The 23,924-nt window shown below is 37.2% G+C and overlaps 1 protein-coding gene across 1 annotated transcript in view; it reads right to left on the bottom strand.

Annotated features, from left to right (window-relative positions):
• LOC122896730 (fibrous sheath-interacting protein 2-like) overlaps positions 1–23,924 on the bottom strand; it is a 68,522-nt gene that overhangs the window by 12,651 nt on the left and 31,947 nt on the right. Inside the window, exons 15-17 of the mRNA XM_044234778.1 lie at positions 23,183–23,216; positions 11,543–20,387; positions 1,035–10,405 (exon numbers count right to left, since the gene is read on the bottom strand). Coding sequence (XP_044090713.1) covers positions 1,035–10,405; positions 11,543–20,387; positions 23,183–23,216 — 18,250 coding nt within the window. The remainder of the gene's footprint in view (positions 1–1,034; positions 10,406–11,542; positions 20,388–23,182; positions 23,217–23,924) is intronic.

The raw sequence follows: 23,924 nt of genomic DNA, 5'->3' as shown, positions 1-23,924 counted from the left end.
CTGGAAAATAATGCTAAGGAAAATAGGGTCCTAGGCTTATGCTCCAAGCCGGCTGCTTCTGTAGAGCTTTGCTCACTTTGTAAATCACAGACTATATCCTGAGTGTGACTGCACACCATCATCCTTGCAAGAGGCTCATTTATATGGAGGGACTTTGGTATTACATGAGAATGTGGGGCTGGATCAGTGTAACAACTTCATCTCCCGGAAGGACCATCTCTAGGCCCTAGCGCCCTAAGATCTGTAAACAGAACTACTTTTTCAATAGTTATATTGTACCAAGAACAGTGTTTTGGTGATTCAAGCCCCTTTAAAGCATTTTTAAAACCTAAATATAGGACTGCAGAAAAACTAGTTCATAAAAATAGAGGTATGAAGACAGCTGGGTATAGAACAAGGGTAGCATAGGAAAGAAACTGGGTTCCTCCTGAGTGTGTCAGAGTATAGGGTTCTGTGAAAGTATTATGTAATGGAAGTGAAATAAGAAGAAACAAATGAACTGTAAAGAGCCTGCAGTCTGATGTTTGTTGATGAACGTTGCTAAGTAAAACAATACTACTGCGGAGACTTAAGTCTGAGGATTTCAATCTTTAACAGGTTGACCTGTTGTTCTAACTGGCCCCTGTGGACCCATGTAATACTATGATAATGTATATCCATTAAAAAGAACTGTAGAGATTATAAAAATTGCATTTCTTCTGGGTTGCCAAATGAGGACTACAGTTCCAATGAGTCCTGTTTGCTGGTAAGGGTATTTCCCTGTATTCCCATTCTTCAAGAAATGGAGGTTTGGTCTGACTGGCTAATGGAAAATAGCTTTCCACCTTTACACCGAGCCACACTGCTGACAGGTGAGTCCCAGGAAAGCAGAGAAGTGGCTGAATCAGAGTGTCCCAATTCTACTGGGCTGGGCAAGAGAAAATTGACAATATTTTATAAATGCACCCCCACAGACCTGCCTGAAGAAGGAAATCACAGGACAACCAGGTCTCAGTAACTACTCATCTCTTTTCACCACTGCGTTTAGCACTTACCTCTAATGGTTTTACATTCAGTCGTCCCACTTCATCCAACGAAATGCGCCTTTCTCGCTTTTGCTTTCCTGCCTCAGGTGTGCCCATTGAGTGACTCCTCCCGCTCGCGGACACTCTTCTCAGTGCCTCAATGCTGCATCCGGTTCTCGTTAAACACTCCAACTGCAGTTTCTCAAGAGGTTGTGTTTTTATAGAAATGACTCCTAGGTGCTCTGCCACAATGTCTGGATCGATATTGATTGGTTGTTTCCCACGGTGAGGAATTATTTTAACTGGAAGTTCCTCTTCAGTTAAATCTTGACCTAATTCTTTTTGCTCTAGCTCAGGCCCTCTTTTAACTGCATGGTCATACACCTTTTCGACAATTCGACCAAGATCCAAATCACCAAAGAGATCAGCCTCTGAATCTTTTGAGCTCATCATTTCTAATGGACAATTGGAAACTTGACGGATGAGTAAAGAAGCTACCTCTTTAGGGAAGACACTGTTTGTACCTTTCATGTCATAATAAAGTTCTTCATGAGTTCCAGATTGTTGTAGTACCTGATTATAAACAGACTCGACTATCTGAGAAATAATTTCTATACTTTCTGGACTTAAAAAGGTTTCCTCAGGATTAGCAGCTACAACACTAATGTTATTTCTGGAAATTTCAGCTGTCACAGATTTTGTCAATTGAGATGCAATTTTATTTATTTCAGACTTTGATAAATTTTTTGCATCTCTGCTTGAGGCACTTGGCAGCTTTACTAGTTTAGCCAAGAACAAGGCCAGCATTTCCTCTAAAAACCTAGCATCTAACACAGTCTCTTTTTTTGTTGAAGGCTTTTTCTTTGACTTAAGGTCATCAATGATCTTAACCACTTTTTCCATAATTTTGACAGCTTCCAGAACTAACTCTGATCTTGATGCTTCTTCTTCTACTTGAGGATGAAGTTCTGAATTGGAAATTTCCTTCACCATTAAAAATCCTATTATATCAGAAAGGACATTGCTTTTACTCATTAAATCCTTATACACTGCAATATGGGAGCCAGAATGCCTTAAAAGACTGTTATAAACAGAAGTGACTACTTTTTCAATAGTTGTGCTGTCTGCTAAAGATACAGTGGGTGATTCTTCGGCCTGTGGAACTACTATAATTTGACTTTTAGAGAGATAGTCTTGGAATGAACTTAAGATTTTTGAGATTATTGTTTGCATTTCAGCACGTAGAGAATTGTTTTGTTTCTTGCCCACTTTTGGAAACATAGATAAAAGCTTTGACAAAAAATTTACAGCAATTTCTTCTATTATGTGAAAAGGCAGTTTATAAACCTGTGATGGCGGAGACCAGAGAACTTCAGTGGTTTGGATAACATCTTTAAGGATATTTTCAACAACACTGTCAACTTCTGTACACTGATGTGGTGTTAGCTCTCCAGAAAAATAGTTCTGCAACTGGTTGCCAGCCACTTCCTGTACAACTAAATTAACTATGGTTTCTGAAAGGATTTTGCAACCACTGCTGACACAATTTTGTATGCTCTTCTGAGATCCAAATTGTGGTAAGAGATTATTATAAATAGTCTGAACCACTAATTGAATAATTTCATCATCATTAGGATGTAAGGATTCTACATACTGTACAATCATATCATTATCTTTGGAGATCTCTGTCATAATTGTATTTATTAACTTCATTTGAAGGAAATACAGTTCTGTGTACAAATGATCTTCAGATATTTCTGCTTTTGCACTGGCTACTGTTGAGAAAATTTTTGATAGAAGAGAAGAAATTATACTTTCTAAAAATTCATAAGGCAGCATTATGGTATATGGTGATGATGTCTGACATTCTTTGCAGGCTGTTTGGACTACCTTGTGGACCTTTTTCATAACCTCCTTAGATTCTAGAGGCAAACATGCTCCCTCTGGAACCTCTTCATAAAGTAGCAAGTTTAGCTGATGCTGAAAAATTTCTTCTATGACAGTATTAGCTAGCTTTCTTGCTAAATTTCCACCATTACTATTTATGTCCTTATAAATGGAGTCTTGAGATCTATATTCCTGCAAAATATTGCATAGAGAGGAGTGAACAATCTTGTTGACTAACATTTTATCACTTGATGGTATGTTAGCCATAGAAGGTGCCTCATCAGAAGAATCTACCTTAGTTGCAGCTGCCATTTTTTTCTCACGAGGTGCTTTATTCACAGATGGTTCTTTCTGCCTGAGAGGTATGTTGGGAACTGATGAAACTATATCTGCAGATGGGAGGAACTGACTTCCCTGACTTGGGTTCAGTACTTTAATTTGAGCATCTGAAAACTCCTTTAAGAGGGAATCAATCAGTTTCATAGCCGTGTCATCGAGTCCAGTTTGATTTACATTTTTGGTTACATTTTGACATGCATCATCTTTGCCCAGTAAGGAATTAAAAACCAATTTGTTAACTATTTCAGAGAGAACATCTCCTAAAAAGTTAGCAGGAAAAATCACACGGTTATTTTCTGGTGGATGGTCTGGTTTACTAGGTTTACTTTTGATCTCTTTATCTTCACTTTTTTTATTCTCTTCCTCTTTTGCAGGAGCATTGTGTTTACCTGGATTTGTTGAGGTAGGCTTGGCTAAACCCTTGCCATCTGCTTGAGTTAAATATACCGCTTTATCACCTAGAGGAATTGGGGATTTTGAATCATCTTCTGGTTCTTGGAAAGAAGACATTTCTAAAACATTTCTGTAAATGCTTTCAGTGAAAATTTGGACCTGTTTAAGACACAAGGTCTGTTTGTCATCTGTAACTCCGTAAGCTGGAGAATCTCTCTTCTCTTGGATCTTTCTATCTCTCACTTTGGATTTCAGAGATGGTAGTTCAGAAGGTCTATCATCTTTTTCTAATGAACTCCCTCTTTTCTTGTCACTCTTCCTTTTATCCATTTTTAAAGCTGGTTCCAGCGCAACCTTCTTGTTTTTTGTATCATCAGTAGCTGATGAAAGATGTTGGTATACCTCATCACGTTGCCCTTTCTCCTCTTTTACACCCAAAGTGTGTTTTTTCTTGCTTTCCTTCTTTCTAGGGGTCATACTCAAATCTGGCCCCTGAGTATCTTCACTTTCCGTATTAGTTGTTGGGAGAGTAACTTTTGATGCCTTCTCATTCTCTTTTCCAAATGACCTTTCCTTTTTCTTTTCATCCCCTTTCTTTTTATCTGCCACACCTCCAACTAACCCTGATGCTAGGATAGTCAATTCACCCTTCATAATGCTAGTTATAGTGGTACATATTGGCTCCTGGATGCTACCTGTCTTCATAGATGTCTTCTCCTTTTTGAAATTCTCTTTTCGATAATGTGCTCCTCTACCTATTTCTAAAGTGTTCATTATGTCTTTCAGGCCTGAGGTTAGAGGACTAAGTGTAGGTAATTTTTCTAGTGAAGAAACTGGGTTCTCCCTCAAGCTTCTATTTATTTTTGTAAAGGTGTTATATGGTAGGTGTTGAACTTTTTGGATGATGTTATCCACATTTAGAAATGAAAAGAAGGTGGAAGACCAGTCTCCTGAAAAAAGTGGTTGAATCTTGAAAGCAGAGATTGCCTTTTTGGCTAAAGCAGCTATCATCTCTATAACAATGTTACTGCTATCGTCTTTCTGAACATTGTTAGATCCATACATTTCTATGACCTCATCGTACACAGAGTCAGATATTTTATTGACTGTCTCTTTATCTATTGGTGGGAAAGAAAACATTTTCCCAGAATTTGCTAGGACTTTAATTTTACTTTTCCTAAATTCGCCTATCAGGCCATTTGCAAATTTTACAGCCATGCCCATGGGGTCTTTTTCTGATATTTCTTTGTCCTTAGGGTTTTCAGCAATACTTGGGAGAGTATAAAATTTGCTAACAAGGTCAATTATGACATCTTCCAAAAATGTAGCAGAATACACAGAAGCCTGTGGGAAGCATGTGAGTATTTTTTCTTTATCAGGATTCAAGGGTTCAATGATATGGTCATTTTTGGGTAAGTTACAGGGAAGGGATTCTTCATCATATAAAAACGGCTGCAGATGGTGGTCCACAATTTCTTTCATAATGAAACCAGCTATTTTCCTGAGGAACAAGCCTCCGTTTTTGTACGTATCACCCTGTGCTTCATTTTCTAATTTAAAATTTTTCATAATATTGTTACATATGGAGTCAACAAAGTTCTCACTTGCCCCTAATTGCATACTTTCCACATGCTCCTCTGCTGTGGCAAGTCTAATTTCATGTTCAGAAATTTCTGTTATAATTTCATCAGTCAGTTTTGAAGCTGCATTTACAAACTCATAATCTAGTGGCACCTCTTTCTCACTGAGTTCAGTTTCATTCTCACATGAAGGGAATATATGTGCTAGAAGCTTGAAAGTCATATCTTCTAAAAGGGAACGCGGCAGTACAGTGATGCATGACGGAAAAACATGGCTATCATCGTTGATGCTGTCAAGCACATTTCTGATGATCTTTTCATCTTGGAGGGAGGAATAGGAAGAAGTTGATAATTCTCCCAAAACTAATGACTCCACTTGATAATTGTAAATTTCTCCTAATAGCAAATAACATATTTTTTGCCCCAAACCAACAGCATCACTTTGTATAGCTTTATAAATATGAATCAGAGATTTATAATCATCTAATATTTTTTCATAAATTAGGTTGACAGTTTTTTTGACTATTTCTTTATATGCCTCTGAAAAATGCAGATTTTCATCCAAGTGATCTGCAACTAAAATTTCTGATGTGGTGAATTCTAGCACAATTGATTTTACTAATGTTGTAACAATGTTAGTTACATTAGTTTTTGCTTTACATGGGTTTTCAGCAGCCAAGAAATTATGTGAAAATACATAAAGGATTCTGCATAAAAGCTTGGAAATTACGTCCTCTGAAAAGATAGCTGAATTTACAATAAAAAACAATTCTCTTTGTTGAGGATCTGTTGCTCTCTGTTGATAAGTTTGACCCACTGTACCTGAAGGAAGAGTTTCATCTGCAGATAAAAATGACTCAAGATGATGGTTAAATATTTCTTTTATTATATAACTTGCTATTTTTGTAACAGGTATATTACTTATGCCTTTTTTATCTTTTTTAAGAGACTGGTATAGATTTGAATGAGAAATATCAGCATAAATGGCATCAACCATAGCCTGGATATCTTTCTCTGAAATTGCATTTTGTTTTTCATTTCCATGTTTAATAATGCATATTGCATGTTTAGAAATTATTGACATGATCTCATCAATCAGCCTCACAACTGTGTTGCGGAAGTCTGACTGCAAAAAGTCTGGGTCTTCTGCACTGCAGTTCAATGGATTTATCTGATCTAAAACCTGAGTGACAATTTTTTCCAAATTTGTATGTGATAATATGGTGGTATATGGTGTATAAGTCTGTCTTTGGAGTCTTGATTTACTAATAGCATAATGAACTCTCTTTATCAAAGTGTCAGCATTGAGTCTTGAATATGATTTAAAAGGCAGCTTTGCTATGAAATCTGGATGAATTTGGAAATCAAAAACTTCAGCCAGGATAATTTTAGTTACCCTTTCAGCCAATGTTTTTGTATCATTGAGAAAGTCTGTATCAGGTTCCAGTTCATATTCTTGTAAAACTTTGCTATATGCCATGTCAATAATTTCAGTCACTACTTCTGTATGCACTTGTGGCAAACACAATTGTTCCTTAGCATTTTCTAGGATGATAACTTGAGCTTTTGAGAATTCTTCTGTTATGAAATATATGAGTTTTTCAGCTGTTTCCAACAGTTCTTTTCCTGAATCTCTTAATGAGTTTGTTTGGACAATACCTAATACCCTGTGGAATATTTTGCTTAAAACCCCAGAAATCACATCTTCCAAAAAGGCTGAGGAGTAAATACCAGCAAAAAAATGCTGCCTTCTCACATCATCAAAGTATGTATATGATGGAGGAAGTAATGACTTTCCATATACAAATGGATGGAGATGCTGTTGACAGATATTTTTAATGATAAAACTGGCTATTCTATCAATAAGAACATTGTTGCTACTTATATCGTGCTCAACTGTTTCTTGAGATCCAGAGTTTTGCAACATATTTCTAAACACAGAATCAACGAGATGTTGAGCATCATCCTCTGAATAAATAGATTCGGTCTCTGAATAAATAGATTCGGTTTCTTCTTCATCTTTTGAAAATCGAATTTCATGTTGGGAAATTTTCATCCTGATATCACTAATTAGCTTTGAAGAGATTTCATCACAATTAATTCCTGATCTACCTTTTGGAGTTTTGGTGTATGGAAACACGTTATATGTAGAAGGAAAGATTCTAGATAACAGCTCTCTAATTATGTCTTCTAAAAGTGTGTATGGAAGCAAGGTGTTATATGGAGATAAATGCTGGCTTGGCTTGATAGAGTCACTGCTGCCACTAAAGATGTTCTGAATAATGTTCTCTGCTGTTAAAGTAGCATAGGAAGAAGCTGACAAGTCCCCAGAAAATAGGGGGTGAAAAAGATAATCAGAAATAGCTGCTACAATTAAATTGGTAACATTTTCTGCAAAAATATCACTATCTTTGAATTCTTCTTTATCAACCTCAGTGGTTAGTCCATGCTGTTGCAGAACATTCTCATAAACTGAATTGACAAGTTCATCCACAGTGTCTAGATCTACAGTGGGGAAACACTGCTTTTGGTCATCACGAAGAATGCAGATTTTAGCATTGTTAAAATGGGTATTTATTGAGTTAACTATTTTTTGGGTCATTTTATCCAGTTCACATTCAGTGTTATATTTGGGGTTAAAGACCTTTGATAATAGCTGGGCAACAATATCTTCTACAAATGCATTAGGATAAAAGCCCATACCTAGTGATGATGGCTTCTGGGGTCTGTGTGACTCTGTGACCTCACTGAGAGCCTCTTTAACCATATTTGATATTTCATCCAGTGGAGTCACTGAACAAGGTAAGCCCTCTCCACACAGAAAGGGCTGAAGGTGACTTTCAATAATCTCTTGAATAATGAGACTGGCTATTCGGTCAATCATTATTGGGCTTTGGCTTACTATATTTTTCTGGACTGACACAAGGGAGTCAGACATCTGTAAAACATTATTATAAACAGACTCCACCATATTTTGAAGGCTTTTTTCTGTATATAGATGTTGACAATCATATTTAGTGAGCCAAATCTTATGCTTTGAAATGGAAGACAAAACCTTGTTTATTATACAGGTAGACAGCTCATTAAAATCTGAAGTCAATAAATATTTCTTTCCCAAGCACAAAGCTTTGTAGGGTGGAGAAATGAGCTGAGATAATAGCTTCCTGATGACATCTTTTAAAAATGAGTGTGATAACATGGTAGTATAGCCCGCTGAATGTTGGCCTTGGTCATTAAGTTCTCTCAGGTTGTTTTGAAGTTTCTGCAATATATTTTCAGCTTTAAGAGGGTAATATGAATTGGGCATGAGCTTTCCTATGAAGCACAGTGGGAGTTGGTAGTCTACACTCTGTCTCAATATGCCCTTAGTTATCTGTTCTGCTATTGAGGTGGCAGCATCTGTCAGATGACTGCCACCAGTAACTTGTAATGCATATTCCCATGAAACAGCACTATTAACTGAGTCAGCAATCCTTCTAACGGTTTCTTTATTGATTGGTGGAAAACATATCCTTTCTTCAACATCCCGTAAAACGGTGACTCGAGCATTGTTAAACTCATTGACCACGGAGTTGACATCTAATATATTTACCTCATTGAGCTGAGCTTCAGTGATGTTTACATGTTTGCTCTGCAAGGAGGTGGAGAGATTAAGGAAAATGTCTGCAATTATTTCCTCCAGAAATGTGGCAGAGTAAACTCCTGTGTTCATGCCTCCTGGATATTGCATGTTAAGAATAGCTGTTGCATTCACTTCCTTTTTACCTGGTCTTTGAAGAGGTGGTAGAGGAGAGAATTTTCCTGGACATTGCTTACCAAATGGGGCTTGCATTTTGGAATGAATCACAGTGAGGTTATTCAGTGGTTCTCTCAAAGGCTTGCTGTCATAATTTGTGAATCTTACAGAGCATTTATCCTGTCTTGAGTCTTTTAATTTTGGCCTTTCTCCTTTTGGGAAACCAGGGAGTCTTTGTCTTCTTCTATACCTTAAATGCTTGTTTGCAAAAAGTGGACTTCTGGGAGGTCGGTACATACCACAGGACAGTTTTTCCATCAAGGATTTTACCAAGGTATTGGAAGTGATACTAAGCATAGATTCTTGATCTATTTCTGCTAGATTTTCCAAAAGGGCTGACACATTATATTCTTCAAACGCTGAGCCATGGTCCATTGTTCCCCTGCAATAATTCTCTATGTTTTGAAGTATGTTGAGCAGTTGACCTTCTGTTGGTATTTCACCAGAAAGAGGACCATCTGTAAGGAGATTGTTGGCTGTACATTCTTCCAAAAGTATTTTAATAAATTTCTCACATACAATGTTCAGAAGAAAAACTGATTTTGGGGAGAGCCCTGGGTTATTTCTAGGTATTCCATGATTTTGCTGGTTATCTGAAGATAGGAATATTTTTCGTGATATTTTATCAGAATCCATATCCCAATTTGGGCATTCCTCTTGCAAAACCAAATTGAAAATATTGGAAATTTTATTGACTACTTCTTCGGATTCATGAGTTTTTAGGCTACCAAACAGAGTGCTTAATTTGCATGCCAGAGAATTTAGTTTATTTTTCTGTACTAGTTGATTAATTCGGTGAGTAGGAGATGATTTCCAACCTCTATAGCCTGTCTGTCTTTTCATAGATTTGGTTTTGTTGCGAATGGGCAAACTATGTGTTTTAAGCCTGGAGAGTGGTTTCCTTCTACCTCTCCTGTCAGGCTGATACTTTATTCCTATTTCCTTGGACAGAACATGGATCACTCCAATTAAGAGATCCTGAAAAAGATTGTCGAAGTCAGCCACAGCTACTCTTGGGCAGTATATATATTTTGTTTTCACAGAAACCACTTCTTGTGTAATGTCTGCCTTTAAAATGTCACTATTAAAAAGGATTCGAATAATGATTTCAGAAATGCTTAAAGCAAGTCCTCTGATGGAAACTGACCGACTTGCAAATACTTGTGAATGAATTAAAATAACCTTGCTAAAAGCTGCATCTTGGTTTTCCAGTGACTTCTGTTTTGTTCCACCATCTTCAGTACAATCAGAAATGCTAGACATTATATAGGAAATAACTAATTCAGTGAGATGTTCACAAAATTGATAAAGTGAAGTATCATAGTTAGTGTTTCTTAGAGGCTGCTTTGATTCATATTTTTTCCTTAATGGTGTGGAAACAGTAAATACTTTTTCATCAAGAGGACCTTAAAACAGAAAACATTACTATTTTTAACATGCATTAAGAGAAAATGTTGAGCATTCAAAATACTAGCAATATTTTATACATGAATTTTACCTAATTCAATAAATAGAAAAACCTAGTCAAGAAATTTCAGAACTGAGTTCTCTTCATATCTCTATTTCCCACCTGTGGAACCTTACTTCAGCCATGAAGTTAAGAAAATAATCTAACAGAATTCACAGTGCTGGTTTCTTCCTTGTATAGCTATGTTTCCAGCTTTAAAAGCTGGAAATTCTAGGGCAGAGAAATGATTTTCAGCTTTAGCTGCAAAGCCCTAGTGTGATTCCAATGACTAGAGACCTCATATAATTCTTGAAAATATTTTCAGCTGTTTATCTAATTATCCAGTATGGGACTATATAGTATAGAGTAAATTGAACTGGATGAAATTGCTGATGTTTGACATTTTTTGACACAGAAAATGGTTATTTCATATGGTTCAACCCAATATATGCATGTATCATATTCATAGAAAGGGAGTACAGATATCCTATTTGTAAACATGGATTTGGAGTGTCGTACTTAAAAAGAACTTAAGTCACAGCACTGGAACATGAACACAACAAGATGTTTAATGCCATTGTTCTTATAAACTCGATCATCAATGACTACAAAGAATTTAACTGTATATATCAAAAAGAAGTTGGATCATTACAGTCAACTATGTATGAAGTTTGACTGTAATTTAAGAAGTCATTTTTTTAGAAAAGTACATGAAAAAGAAAACCCTCTTTGAACTTCTATTTGAGAATTGCCTGTTGAGCAGCTATATGTCCCAAGCAAGACAACTGATTTCATCATATCATAGGCAAACCACACGCCCAACCAAAATATCTCACTTTAAATTATACCCATTTAATTTCATCTGTTGCTAGCAAAAACTGAACCATACTCCTCCAAATAACAATTAGGTAAATGTGCTCAACATTTCTTTCTTTTAGCACACTGACCCGTTAAAAATATAGTTAAATAGCCACCCCAAATCCAAGGCCATTTTCAGAGAAGCAATGAATGCAGCTTCTTGGATGTGAGGTGACAAAACTCATTGCCTTTTTTCTCTAAAATGATGCCAACTTTTTATAAGTCATCCCTCACTCACCTCTGGTTTCAAAGTTCTTGAAATGTGTGACCACAGCTGTAGTAACGTATCTTGCTACTAGATGGATTTCTTTTGGTCCCAGTTCCTGATCTGCAAAAGCAATGACTTCAGCTTCTTCAGGAGGTTCTGGTTCCTCTAACTTTGGGTACCTATCTTTCCACTTTTCCAATAAAGTGAAATCTTCTCCACTTGCTACAAGGCTTTGGTTTTCTTCTTTGATTTTAGAGTTGATTCTTTTTTCCCATATTTTAAGCAAACTTTTCTCATCCTTTTGTTCTTCAGACATCATAGACAAAGGCCCTTCCTTTGATACAAAAAATGGCTTCATTGTTTCTATACTTTCATTAGAATATGGGGTTTGACTTGGAAGGCCATAACTTAACAGCATGGTATTGACAATATTTTCTGCAGCTACACCTATTTTGAGTGGAGAAATGGTTGTCTGTATATGGTTTGGCTTAACTTGCTTGGGGCACTCATAGTGAAGATCTTTGGGATTTTCACCTTCCATTTCTGTGAAGGACATGAGGTGCTCTAGTGCTGCTTGCACAGTGTCACTGGATTTCTGAAATGGTTTTGGTAATGGGAGAGAGCTGTTTCCTTTCACGACTTGCTCAAAATGGCTAAGGCCTTGGGCTTCACTTCTAGAATATAATGGTTTCAGTTCTGATTCGAGCCCTTCCAATGGCTCTGTGGTTTTAAGTGTATCCTCTGCAGAGTATCTGATATTTGAAGGTAGATTAGAAGAAGCCTTCTCCTTTACTTTTCTATCTTTCTCTGAATAAAAAGATAAGCCAGGGATTTGTGGAAGATCATCCCTGCAGCTAATTCCCTTTGACTCTGAAGTGAACATTCCCATCCCAGTGGCAGATCTGGGCCAGTTGGCTGTGTAGGCATTTTTGGCTACTTTGAGCAGATTTTCCTTTGGATGGCTTTTGATCATCAATTCACAGAAATGAGTACACTGGTCCATCAGTGTGCTGATGATCTGACTTGCCACAGTGTTTTTTTCAAATATGCTTATTGAAGATGGCTCCATTTCACATTTTCCTTTGTCGACCTTGTTCTTTATTATACCAAGCATGTCATTGACAGTATTAGCAGTGTAAGTAAGCAGTTCTAAATGGAACGAGTGAAGCTGTCGAAGGGTATTATAGTGCATATTCTCCTGGGAAATCATACTACATGATTTAGATCCGTTAGCAAACTTATTCCGTGGTTGCAACTCGGGCAATATTGTTTTCATGAATGGCTTCTGTTGGACAGCAAAAAAGTTTTCAATAGGTATTTTCACAATTTCAGAAAAAGCATATGTAGAGATATGTTTAAATTGTAGGTCTGCAAATGATTCTAAGGTGTTCAGAACCCCTTCCATGAGCTCTTGAGCAATTTGGTAGCTAGACCCCTCATATATTTTGTCTTTCGGCTTTGTGTTATAAATTGGTACATTGTTGAGGTTGTTTGTTCTTAAAGAGCCACCTTGACTTCTAGCTGTAGTTTCTTTCTTGCTTTCTAGCATTTCTTTACCATCTGTTATGAACATCTGAGTCATGAAGTACATGTCTAATTTTTCCAATAGCTTTTTAACAATTTCCTGACCAAATATACTAATTTGTCCTTGGGAATTCTCAGTGCCAGAAGCAGCTCTTTTAAAGTTATGGTGCCTGCTTTCATAACCCCCAAGAGGTGACAAATTTAAAAGTGAAACAGATTGTTCTAATTCCTTTGTTTTCACTAAAATTTCATTCAGAACAGACTCAGCTACCATCAATAGCTTGTATTTTTCATTGCCCATGTCATTTGCTTCTGTTTGCCGTTCATCAAACATTTGTGTAAAAATACCTTCTTTAGGGAAGATTTTCTCTAGCTGGGAAGAAACATTCTCCAAAGAGAAATGGACTTCTGGATTTGCAAGAGAGATTGTCCTAAAATTCCTATGTGAAAGTTTGAGATCATGTGAGTGTGAAGCTTTTATCTGGTCAGCTGAATTGTCATTTTTCATAGCATATAATCCCTGCAAAACTGCATTAACCATCTTACTTGCTGTCATGATTTGATCAGAAGTTAAAGTGTCTACATTTACCATTAGTCTATTTTGCCTCACCTTTTGAAATTCACTCACAATTTTTTCCAGGATATTGCTTACTATATCCTTGGCATACATTTTAAATTCTGCAGTGGGGAGTTTTGTTCTCACGAAGGAGTTTTGGGCATCCCCAGCTGACAGCCGGTACGGCAGACCAATGGCAGTACTGGACTGACTGCCTCTGAAAGTCTTCTCTCTAGGACTTAACTTGGACTGACTTTTGGCTTTAGCATCACTAGGTCCTAGCTGTGGTTTTGTTCCACATTTAGGCAAAGAGATAACTTCGGATTTTGCTTTGAAGTTCGTTTTAAAACTTATATTAGGGCTGTCTTTGAGACTAGCATTAGAACTGCATGGCCTCGGAGACTGCATTCCATCAGACTGATCTTTAGGGGACAAATTCTCTTCTAGATTCAGCAAAACAAAATTTGTGATCTTTTTGAGAACCTTTTGGACCAATTCTTCACCCACTCGCCATGGAGAAAATTGCAATAAGGTGTTTTCCAAGGAAGTGGCACTTCTCACGCCTGTGGAAGGACAAACTCGTAGTATCACATGTTCAGGGGGAACACTTCTTTCTGCTTGTTTTGATTCCTGAAAGCTTGGTGGTTTCAACAGTAATTCATCATGGCCAGATGCTTCCAAATCTTCCCTGGTCTCCTTCTTTTCATATAAGGATGTCATTACGATTGAGAACATTTTTCTGGAAACACTTTCAACTATGTCATTTGCAACACTGCTTATATGTGACTGTAAGGTTTTTTTCCGTGCTGCTGCTGTTTTCATTTTAGAATCAAATGTAAAGTGGGGGGGTTCAGTAAATGGAAGCCAATGGTCTATGTTTTCCATTACCCTCTGATACACCTTCTTCAAAATTTCCTTAACTGCACTTAACAAAGCAGTTTTTTCCTGTCTAGAGTCTCCATTTCTAAATATTTCTTCCAAAACCTTTCTCAGGTTTTCTGCTTCTGATATAATTTGGTTTTGATATGGGTGTTTTGGAAAAAGAGACAATTCAGTGTTGTCATCCATCTTTCTTTGACCTGTCAATATTTCATTTTGTACAACTAGTTGTGTAAACAGGCTAGGATTCTGCTGTGAGTAAAACTTAGTTGCCTTCAAAGATATTTTATCATGTAAATTCCTTAAGATGTTGTTGACAGTTTCACTCGCAATTATATTTTCTTGGAATGAAGTGTTGTTTGGATATGAATACATCTTTTGGATTTCTAAATCTATGTCATTTTTTATGAGCATCAAAATGGTACTGGCGATTATGTCAGCATATTCCCTAAGACAAGCTTGTGATATATGAACTGCAGGTCCATGTTTTTGCCTGTAATTAGCAAATGTGTCATCTGTGACCTCTTGACTGAGAACGGTTCTAGCTGTTGAGATTTCTAGGATATTCACATCCGATGGCATTTGGTGTGCTTCAAGAAGTACGCTGATTTGTTTACAATTTGTTAATTCTGGGCCAACATATGTTTTTTCTGTAGTCTGAGTATCAAGAGTAAGTAGCATATCTATTCTTTCTGTGGCAAAAGATTTTAATCTATTAGAAATGGCTTTAGTAATAAAGTGAACACTTTCCTCACATGGGTCAGCAGATTTCTTGGCATCTTGTTTTTTAAGTACAGTTGTCTGATAATCATCAGAATAAACTGATTTCAGCTGTGCATCTCTTCCCTTTCTTGCAAATAGAAATCTCCCCTTTTCCCCCTCATTCATTGAGTCTGTAACAGTAGATCGTTGATGCTCTGCTTTGGGAAATGAATCAGAAAATGCCAGGGGCAATTTCAGAGAAATAGAGTCCTTTGCATTTACACCAAGCATGATAGCAGAAGTGAGATTTTGAAGAACAATATCCACCATATCATTGGAAATCATTGTGACACACGACTTAGGAACTAAAAGCATTGGAATAGCTTTATTTGCATACTTGGGGTTTATTTCAGAGTTTGCTTCTAAATGTTTCCCACTTACGCTAAATTTATTAAGAGTGGATGCAGTAAGTAGGAGATTATTCTCGTCCAGTGTTTTCTCACAGATGTCACTTAAGATACCCTCGATGGTATCTAGTATTTGAAATTGAAGTTTTTTTTGATAATCACTTTTATTGAACAGCTTTCCAACAATATCTTCTGGCTGACCTGGCTCAATCTCTCTGTCAAATAGTTTTTTTTCATATTTGCCTTTAGTAGACACAATACTTAACACTGTGTTAACAATCTGGCTTGGGATACTGCCAGAAACCACAATATTATGGATTAAGAATGGACTTTTTATTTCTTTATCTAACTTATGTTTGATTCCTTGTAAAATTTGTCTAGCCACTTCTGTTGCATATGAATTTAATTTACAGGCAGTCAATTGACATATTGATGTGGTCTTTCCTGACTTGTCATGATCCATTGAACAATAAGAAAATTGATCACCAGAATATGAATCTTTGGTTGATAGCCATGGTTGGCTGGAAGCAGTCTCATCCTCCTGTAGAGGCAAAGCCATTGGAATTGTGAAATTGATGTGAGGACGAAAGAGAGCTTTTACTTTGGAAGTAGCAAATGTTTCTAAATTTGTTAATACTGACTGTATAATATCTTCAACTACATTCATTTTGGTCATTTTACCACCACTAAATGTGGACTGAAATATACATGGATTTCTGTCCAGTATGGTAGACTGGAGAGAGGCCTTTTCTTCACTGTCATATTCAGGAAAAGAGATAATTGCTGGACAGGTGATAATGTTAGATCTATTTTCACTTGCATTTCTCTCTGCCATGACAGCAGAATAAAGTTTTTGAAGTATGGTTCTAACAACATTATCTGCAACAGCAGTTACATCTGCCTCAGACACTAAAGGAGCCATTATTTTATCCATAGATTGAATTGATTTTTGAGCAACTGGCTTATCACCAGGATGAGGAATGTCACATAAAGGGGACTGGGAGAGAGTAAGCACGTTTAATTGATCAATTAAGTCATTCTGAAAAATTTCATTCAAAATATTTCTTATAATGGGTACAACTGGGGACTTTTCTGGTTCTTTGAGTTCTACTTCAAATTTTTTAAATGTTCTTTCTAGCTCCCATTGCTGAAGAGATTCTGATTTAGTTTCTTCTGTTGGTCTTTCCTCTCCAGCACTTTTTTTCTCTGTATCTGCAGGATCTTCTAGGTAGGACTCTGGGTCAGCTCCTCCTGGAAGAAAATTTCCATAGGTTGGCCTGTATCTATAATTTTCAATCCCTTGCTTTTTTGGTTCAGTTTCATTAAATAATTGAAGAGGCTCTGCATTTAAAATTAAATCGACTAGATTCTTAAGCATTTCTTTCTCCTGTAGTGGCTTGGTTATGCCTGTTTCCAAATCTAGTAAGCTCACATTTAATTCCGTTTGAATAGCCTTCAAAATAGTACTTGATACTGTCTTTGCATGCATGTATAAAGCAGACTCCAGTTGTTTTTCACGTGTGTTTGCACAAATGTTGAAACTTTCACTTTCCCAGTACTTCTTGTTGCTCTTTTTATTTCCATTAATTATAGTGCCCAGAGTGTCTAAATTTCTTTTGGCAAACCCTTTCAATTTAGCAAAAACCATTTCAAAGATATCAGAAGCCATGACTTCCAGTTTATTTGGGTGCTCTTCTTTTGTGGTCCCTGTTTTGGGAGTGGTTGTCTTTCCGTTGTTGTTAGTCACCTCTTGACAACTTGGCTGGATCATACTGGACAACATGCTGGCGATTATGTCAGAGCATCTGCCCATTTCCTCAATAAGCAAAGCAAATGATAGGCTGTCAGTATCCATATAATCTGAGATAGCTTTAAATTCTGAATTTGTGAAAATGTGATCCATCTCAGCACTACAGAATTTTCCAATGATACCTTCTAGAATTGTATAAGAAATGAGCTGAATATTAGACTGTAATTCAGTGGTTATTCTCAAATTCTCCTTGATCCACTCTCTGTTTGGTTCATCAGATCGTGGACAACATGGACAGTATCCTATGAGCTTGTGTAACATGTCACATAAGGTATCCCCAATTCTATCTAACACTTGCAGTCTGGTGCATCTGTGAACTTCCTCTTGCACATGAGGGCACTGAGAAGGCACACGTTGTTTTTGCTCAATCTTAGCAGTTTCATACGAGATTTTAGACCTTAGCTTATCTGAAGGGAGCAGAATATTGCTTTTACCTGTATTTCCACTTAACAATTCACAAATGCAGGTTGCTAATGAACTTATCATAATGTCATTATTTAGCTTTGTGACAATAGAGTCTAATTCCTTTTCACTGGCAGCAAAATCTCCTGTATCTATAAAGTCTTTGGGAGGGCCACACTTCCCAAGCTTTAGATTTTTCTTATTGTATTTGAGCTCTTTCTGGATAGCATCCAAAACAATTTTTACAACTTTAGTTGTGTAAGTACTAAGGTGAGATTGAAATGAAGATTTCTGGTCAGGTTCAGGTTTTGAATGACCAGCATGGCTTTCTAGTCTAAAGCAGTTTTGCAATTTTGGACAAATAAATGAGTTCAGCTTCTTAAAAACTGTGTAAATGATCTTATCATTAATGTGAACTATAGGTTCAGGTGTTGATTCAGTTTCTTCAGGTTCTAACCAGGGATCTTTTGTATTCCTTTTACTCTCAAGCCATATTTTTAATGGCTCTTTATTTAGTATGTCAGCATTATCTAGAGATATTTGAGGTACTGATGAATGTCTGATAATGTGACTATAAGCTACGTGAAGTATTTTTAATACAGCATCTACAATTTCTTGAGCTACTATTTGGATTTCTGATGTACAGAACATCTGGTTCATCCATTCTTGATTGGACAGATCTTGTGGGCTTCCTGATGTAAGAAGTGAAGCTTCCTTATTTTTATAACCTGAGTGATCAGAGGGCCCAGAAGATAGGTCTTGGAGCACCTGTGCTAAAATACTTGTAATTATATCCTCTGAGGCCTTTTGTATTTGATGCTTTTCATCTTCACAGAAAAGCAAAAGGTCTCTATTCAAACATGGCTTGTCCTTAAAAAGGTCCTTATTATTAAAACCTGAGAGGTCAGTCTTTAATCCCCAATTGTGAAATGCTACCTCATCTCGATAAGTAGGCTTTGTATGTAAGTTCATATTTCTTTTGTACTTCAAATCAGCATTTTCCCTTGTGAACCTGCGATCAGGAACCTGTTCTTGTAATTTTGCTTTTTCATCTTTGATTGATGAAATCAGTACATTTTCCACAATCTTGTCTATTTCTTTATTTTCATCTTCAGAATAAAGAACCATGCCAGGAACATTAATGGGTGGAAAGAGGCATCCATGTCTAGGATGATAAGCTACTCTGGTACTGCTGAGTCTGTGCCCTTCTTCAGTGCCAGAAGGACTACTCGGTCTGGGGTGTCTTCTCTTTTGGACATCTGTTTTTGCTGGTTTCTGATGTAACTGAGCCAAGAGATCATCAAGTAGATGATGGATGATCATTGTTTCCTCAGATGCAATGACTCTCTCATTATTAAGTCCAATTTGTATATAACTTAGTATAGTGTTGATTGCTTCTTTTATGTAACCAACCAGAGAGGATTGGGAAAAAATATTTGACACCAAGTTTTGTATGTCTTCTTTGCTAATCAAATTGGCGGCATCAGGTTCAGCACTGGATTTACTTTTGCTGGCTCTTTGAAGGAATGCATATGTTGGATCTTTTTGGTGTTGCTGGTAAGCAGGTTTGGTAGTGATCTCAAGATGAGCAAGTTCATTTTGCTTAGAAGATGCAAGAGATGTCAGCTTTTCTAAAATCACATGAACCATATCCTCTGCAATACCACTCATGTTCTCCATAGTATAAGGTGGTGAAGCTTTTGAAGTTTTTTCTTCTGGAGAAATGAAATGTTCCCCACTGGCTGTTAAGTCTGATTTAAAGTGAACTGACAAATTTTCTTGTGAAAATACCTCAGTACATTTTTTCTCAACTGCAGACTGTAGCTTCTCAAGCACAATTTCCATAATTTCAGCAGCTGCTGAGGAGATATTGACTTTGGAGAGCAAGCCTCCTTTGTCAATGTCAGTTTGATCAACCAAAGTTTCGGCCGTAACAGAAGTAAGACTGGGGATGGTCTTGGTTAATTCAGACACCATTTCATGAAAAATATTTTCTAAAATCAACTCGGATTCCTCTTTGAGGTGATATTTAAAGTTATCAAAAACATTCTTTAACTCCTGCATCTCATTTACAACTTTTGCTCTTTCATCAGAAGATGGCGGCTCTTTTAAGGCATCTGTTTCAGCGATAGCATCTTCGGATTTCTTTGTACCGGTTTCAGTTGGTGCAGAAAGGTGAGTATCGGATTTACTGGTTTTAGGTTTAGGGGATTCAGTGGTTTTATTATATTTAGGTTCAGAGTCTTTATGTTTTCCTTTTCTGCGATGTTTTTTCCCCATTGCTCTTTTGTCTTTGTGGGCAGATGGTTTTACGGGTGTTGCTGGTTGTCCTATTGACTTGTCAGCTGTGTCTGCACAGGCCTCTGCCTGAAATGTCTCTGCCTGAATACATGTTTCATATAGAAGCATTTCACTGCATGTGCTACAGCAACTCACACTATCTGAAGAGAGGGTAGAGTCATCAGGCATTGGGTATATAATATTTTGCAACCTTTCTTCATATTTTGTGATGGCTGGATATAATATACTGGTCACTGCAGCCACAACCCAAGTCATTATATTATGAACTATACTGTTCAGTTCTTCTGAAGTTACCTGGAAAGGAGGTAAGCAGGACACAAAGGAAATCACATGTGGATTTACTCTATTGTAGGGACAGGGGCTAACCTTTAATTCCTTGTGTCAAACAATGCATAACTGGAATCTAGGCATGGTGTATAGAGAGAACATAGGAAAGGATCTTGGAATAAGAGATTAATTTCAAGTTGGTTTATACTCTGTAGCTGTGATTTCTTTGAACATGATTCCCTTTGATTCAAAATCCCCTGAAACATTGATTTTGAGCATTTATTGCTGAGCACAAATGTCTTCCTGGTTAAAAAAAATAGCCAAGTGGGTGTCTAGGCTCATAGAAAACAATTGCTCTGGCAAAAAGTAAGACTGTGTTGATGATCCAAGCATTATTTCCTTTCTTTTCTTTTTTTACAGTTTAAAGTAATTTATTTAATGGTTAACATAAGTGAAAAGTGATGGTCTTAATGATCAAAAGAAAAAATATTTTGTATATCTGAAATAAAAAATGACTTAACTAATATTATTTACTATATAGTAAAAGTGATCACCATCATCATTATTTTTCTGGGAATTAAGGACTGCACTTGTTTCTTAAAAATATGAACCAGAATTACCTTTGACAAACTATTTCATGAAACAGACTTGCAGTCAAAACATTTATATGCCTTTGCAGAAATAGCCTCCTTTTGTGTAGACATCTGTCCAGCTAGGAGGTAAGGGTGAAAAAATACCACAGCAGAAGGGTCAGGCTGTGGGCTCTGTGGCCCACTGGTTGCTGCCTTCCTCTGTCAGTTCACTGTGTTTTTATGCAGGCAGATGACTACAGCTACTTGTTAAGGTTTAATGAATAGTCAACAATTAGCACTAATGATTTAGTGGAAATGAATAGGCTTTGGGTCCAACAAAAGATTATCAGCACAAACTGTCTTGGAGAGGGAGGCAGAGGATAGTTCACATTAATCTTGGTCAAAAACGCTGAGCTAGAACTGGGCTGGACTCAAAGGGCCAGAAGGCTGGGCAGTAGAGGGAATTTGGGGGTCTCCTTCCCTGTGAGCTGAAGTAGAAACCCGGGGACCAGACCTGAATGGCCTTTTTCTCTGTGGTTAACTGCCCTCACTGTCACAGCTTAGACTGGACTGGAGGCAAAAGCAAACTGCATCTGCAGATCTCTGTATGTGTTTATGTACTTCTCACTGCAGATGTATTTTGGGAACATAAAAATCCTCCTGCCTATAATAAAATGGTATTTGTCTTTAAGTTATTGTTGCCCTCAAGACAGTCAGACCAAGAATGCATACCTTCTGCAGAAACTCTTATTTCTCAAAGCTGTGGATCCAAGTCAGTGGCAGCAAAAGCTGGATGCCTGGCATTCTGGCTACGCACTGTTCTATATCCTGGCATTTGGGCACCAGACACCCTAGAATGTGGTTGTTGCCTCCCAGTTACCTCCAAAGTTGGCTTCCAGATTGTTCAGGTTTAGGCCAGTATTCAGTGAAAAGTTAACACTTGATCAAATGTAGCATATCTCTCCTGATCCATTAGAGAAGGTTTGAGAACCACTTCAGATAAAGCTATTTTTTTCCACGCCAATTCCCAAATCTTTTAATGCATTTTTATTGTGATTAAATACACAGCACATAAAATGTACCATTTCACCATTTTAAAGCATACAGTTCAGTGGCATTAAGTATGCTCACAACGTTATGTAAACATCACCACTATCTAGTTCGCTTAATGCATTCTTTGTCACCTTTTGCCCTGACTAGAAAATGGCTACTGAGTGTAAAAAACATAGTTCGGAATAACAACATATGGTCAAAAAACATTTCTTTTACATAAACATGTCCTGAGCAAACACTTCTAAGAATAACAGCTAACCATTAATAGGTAAGTTACTTACCTTCTTAGTCTAAATTGGTCCAGATCTGTTCTAATACATATGAGCTAAGAATTTCAATATATATTATTTTCTTAATACCAGAGAAAATGTACAGTAGATCTACATTATTACTCTTAAGGCAGCTGAGAAGAGGCATTTTCAACCTTGATATATAAAACAAGGGCATTCCTAAAGTTTTTAATGAAATAAAATGCGATAAATAGAATCTGATTTTCAGCTTATTCCCACTATACTATTAAACCAAGAAATATTCTTTTGGTGCCAGTATGTCTAGTTCTTTGTGTTTGTTGCATGTTCTCTGAGTTGAGCAGGTATTTATGTGAAAGAGTGTGTATGTGTGTACTTCTCCCCTGCACCCCTCTTGTGTTCATGATTCCTCTGTCTCCCTCAAGAGTTGAGGCTCATCAAATTCACCCTCATCTTTGCCTAGTCCAAGTTGGAGTTCTCAACCGGGTCCCTTCTTTTGATAGAGTACCGTCCCAAGATTTTTCTTACTCCAGGGAAAATTAGGAGACAGATCCAGGCTGTCTCACATCCTGGCTCACGTGCCCAAGGGACAGGGTGCTCAGCCCTAAGCCAGATCTCAATGGTCTGCAAAGGCATTTCCTTTTGTGGCTTCCCATTATGGAGCAGGTTTGTGGTATCTGATGCTTTTCTTATGATAACTAAACCTCCTAATGCTCCCCCAACCTATCCTCCTGAGCCCCCTGCCCAAAAAGCCAATAACAGTAACTTTGGACCCCTGCAAAATTCAAGATTAACTGAGAGTGAAAGTCAAGAAGAGAAGGCAAAGAGGGAAACTGACTGATGGCAACAGATGATTTTGCTCATTAGTTGATTCACAGACTTTTCTCTAACTTCATATGAAAAAATATCCTTAACAAGTTGCTTTATCAGTGAATTTCATCATACATACTTTTTTTTGACAGCAATCTTGATAGTGGTGTTGTCTGAAAGGTGAAGAGAGACTGATTTTATTACTTCTGATCAATAATTTATGTAACTCCCCCCACCCCCAATTCCTAAGCATCGAATCAGATTATTTCCTTTGTGCTTGGGAGATTTTTTTTTCTCCCTAGCAATTCACAAAAAAGAATTAAGCTTTATTTTTTGTCTAATCCCATTTAGCCTCCTACTTAGATACTGGCCTGTGGGTACAGGACATGCTCCATTACTCACAGGAGTAGAATGATAGCTGAATAAATGGTAGAATAGTAAACAGCTGCTGCATAAACTAACATCTGTCTGGTATTACTATTCATGAACCACGTAGTGTTTGTTTCAGAGTGAGTTGGGAAGAGCATGGGGTTGGGGAGAGAGGGGGTGGGCTAGTCCTTTCTGCTTGCTCTGCTTGATCAGAGCTTCCTGATAATGTGTTTTCTGCCCACCTCCTCAAAACTCCTAGTCTCATCCCCTCACCCAACAATAGGAAAAGATCCATGGATGATTCTTGGTAACAATGGATTAAAATAATGTGTTTCTGATCATATGTAACAGCAAATCAGAGGCAGCCCTTTTCTAGGTATCGTAACATTCTATTCTATGCTTTTTCCTCTTTTTTATTTTATTTTTTAAAGGTTTCATTTATTTATTTGTCAGGGAGAGAGAGGACAGGAGCACAAGCAGGGTGAGTGAAGGGCAGAGGGAGAAGCAGGCTC

Source organism: Neovison vison, chromosome X (genome assembly GCF_020171115.1).
Source record: "Neovison vison isolate M4711 chromosome X, ASM_NN_V1, whole genome shotgun sequence".
Classification (NCBI taxonomy): Eukaryota; Metazoa; Chordata; class Mammalia; order Carnivora; family Mustelidae; genus Neogale; species Neogale vison.
Note: the sequence above shows the minus strand (reverse complement) of the source record. Positions and strands in the feature narration are given on the sequence as shown.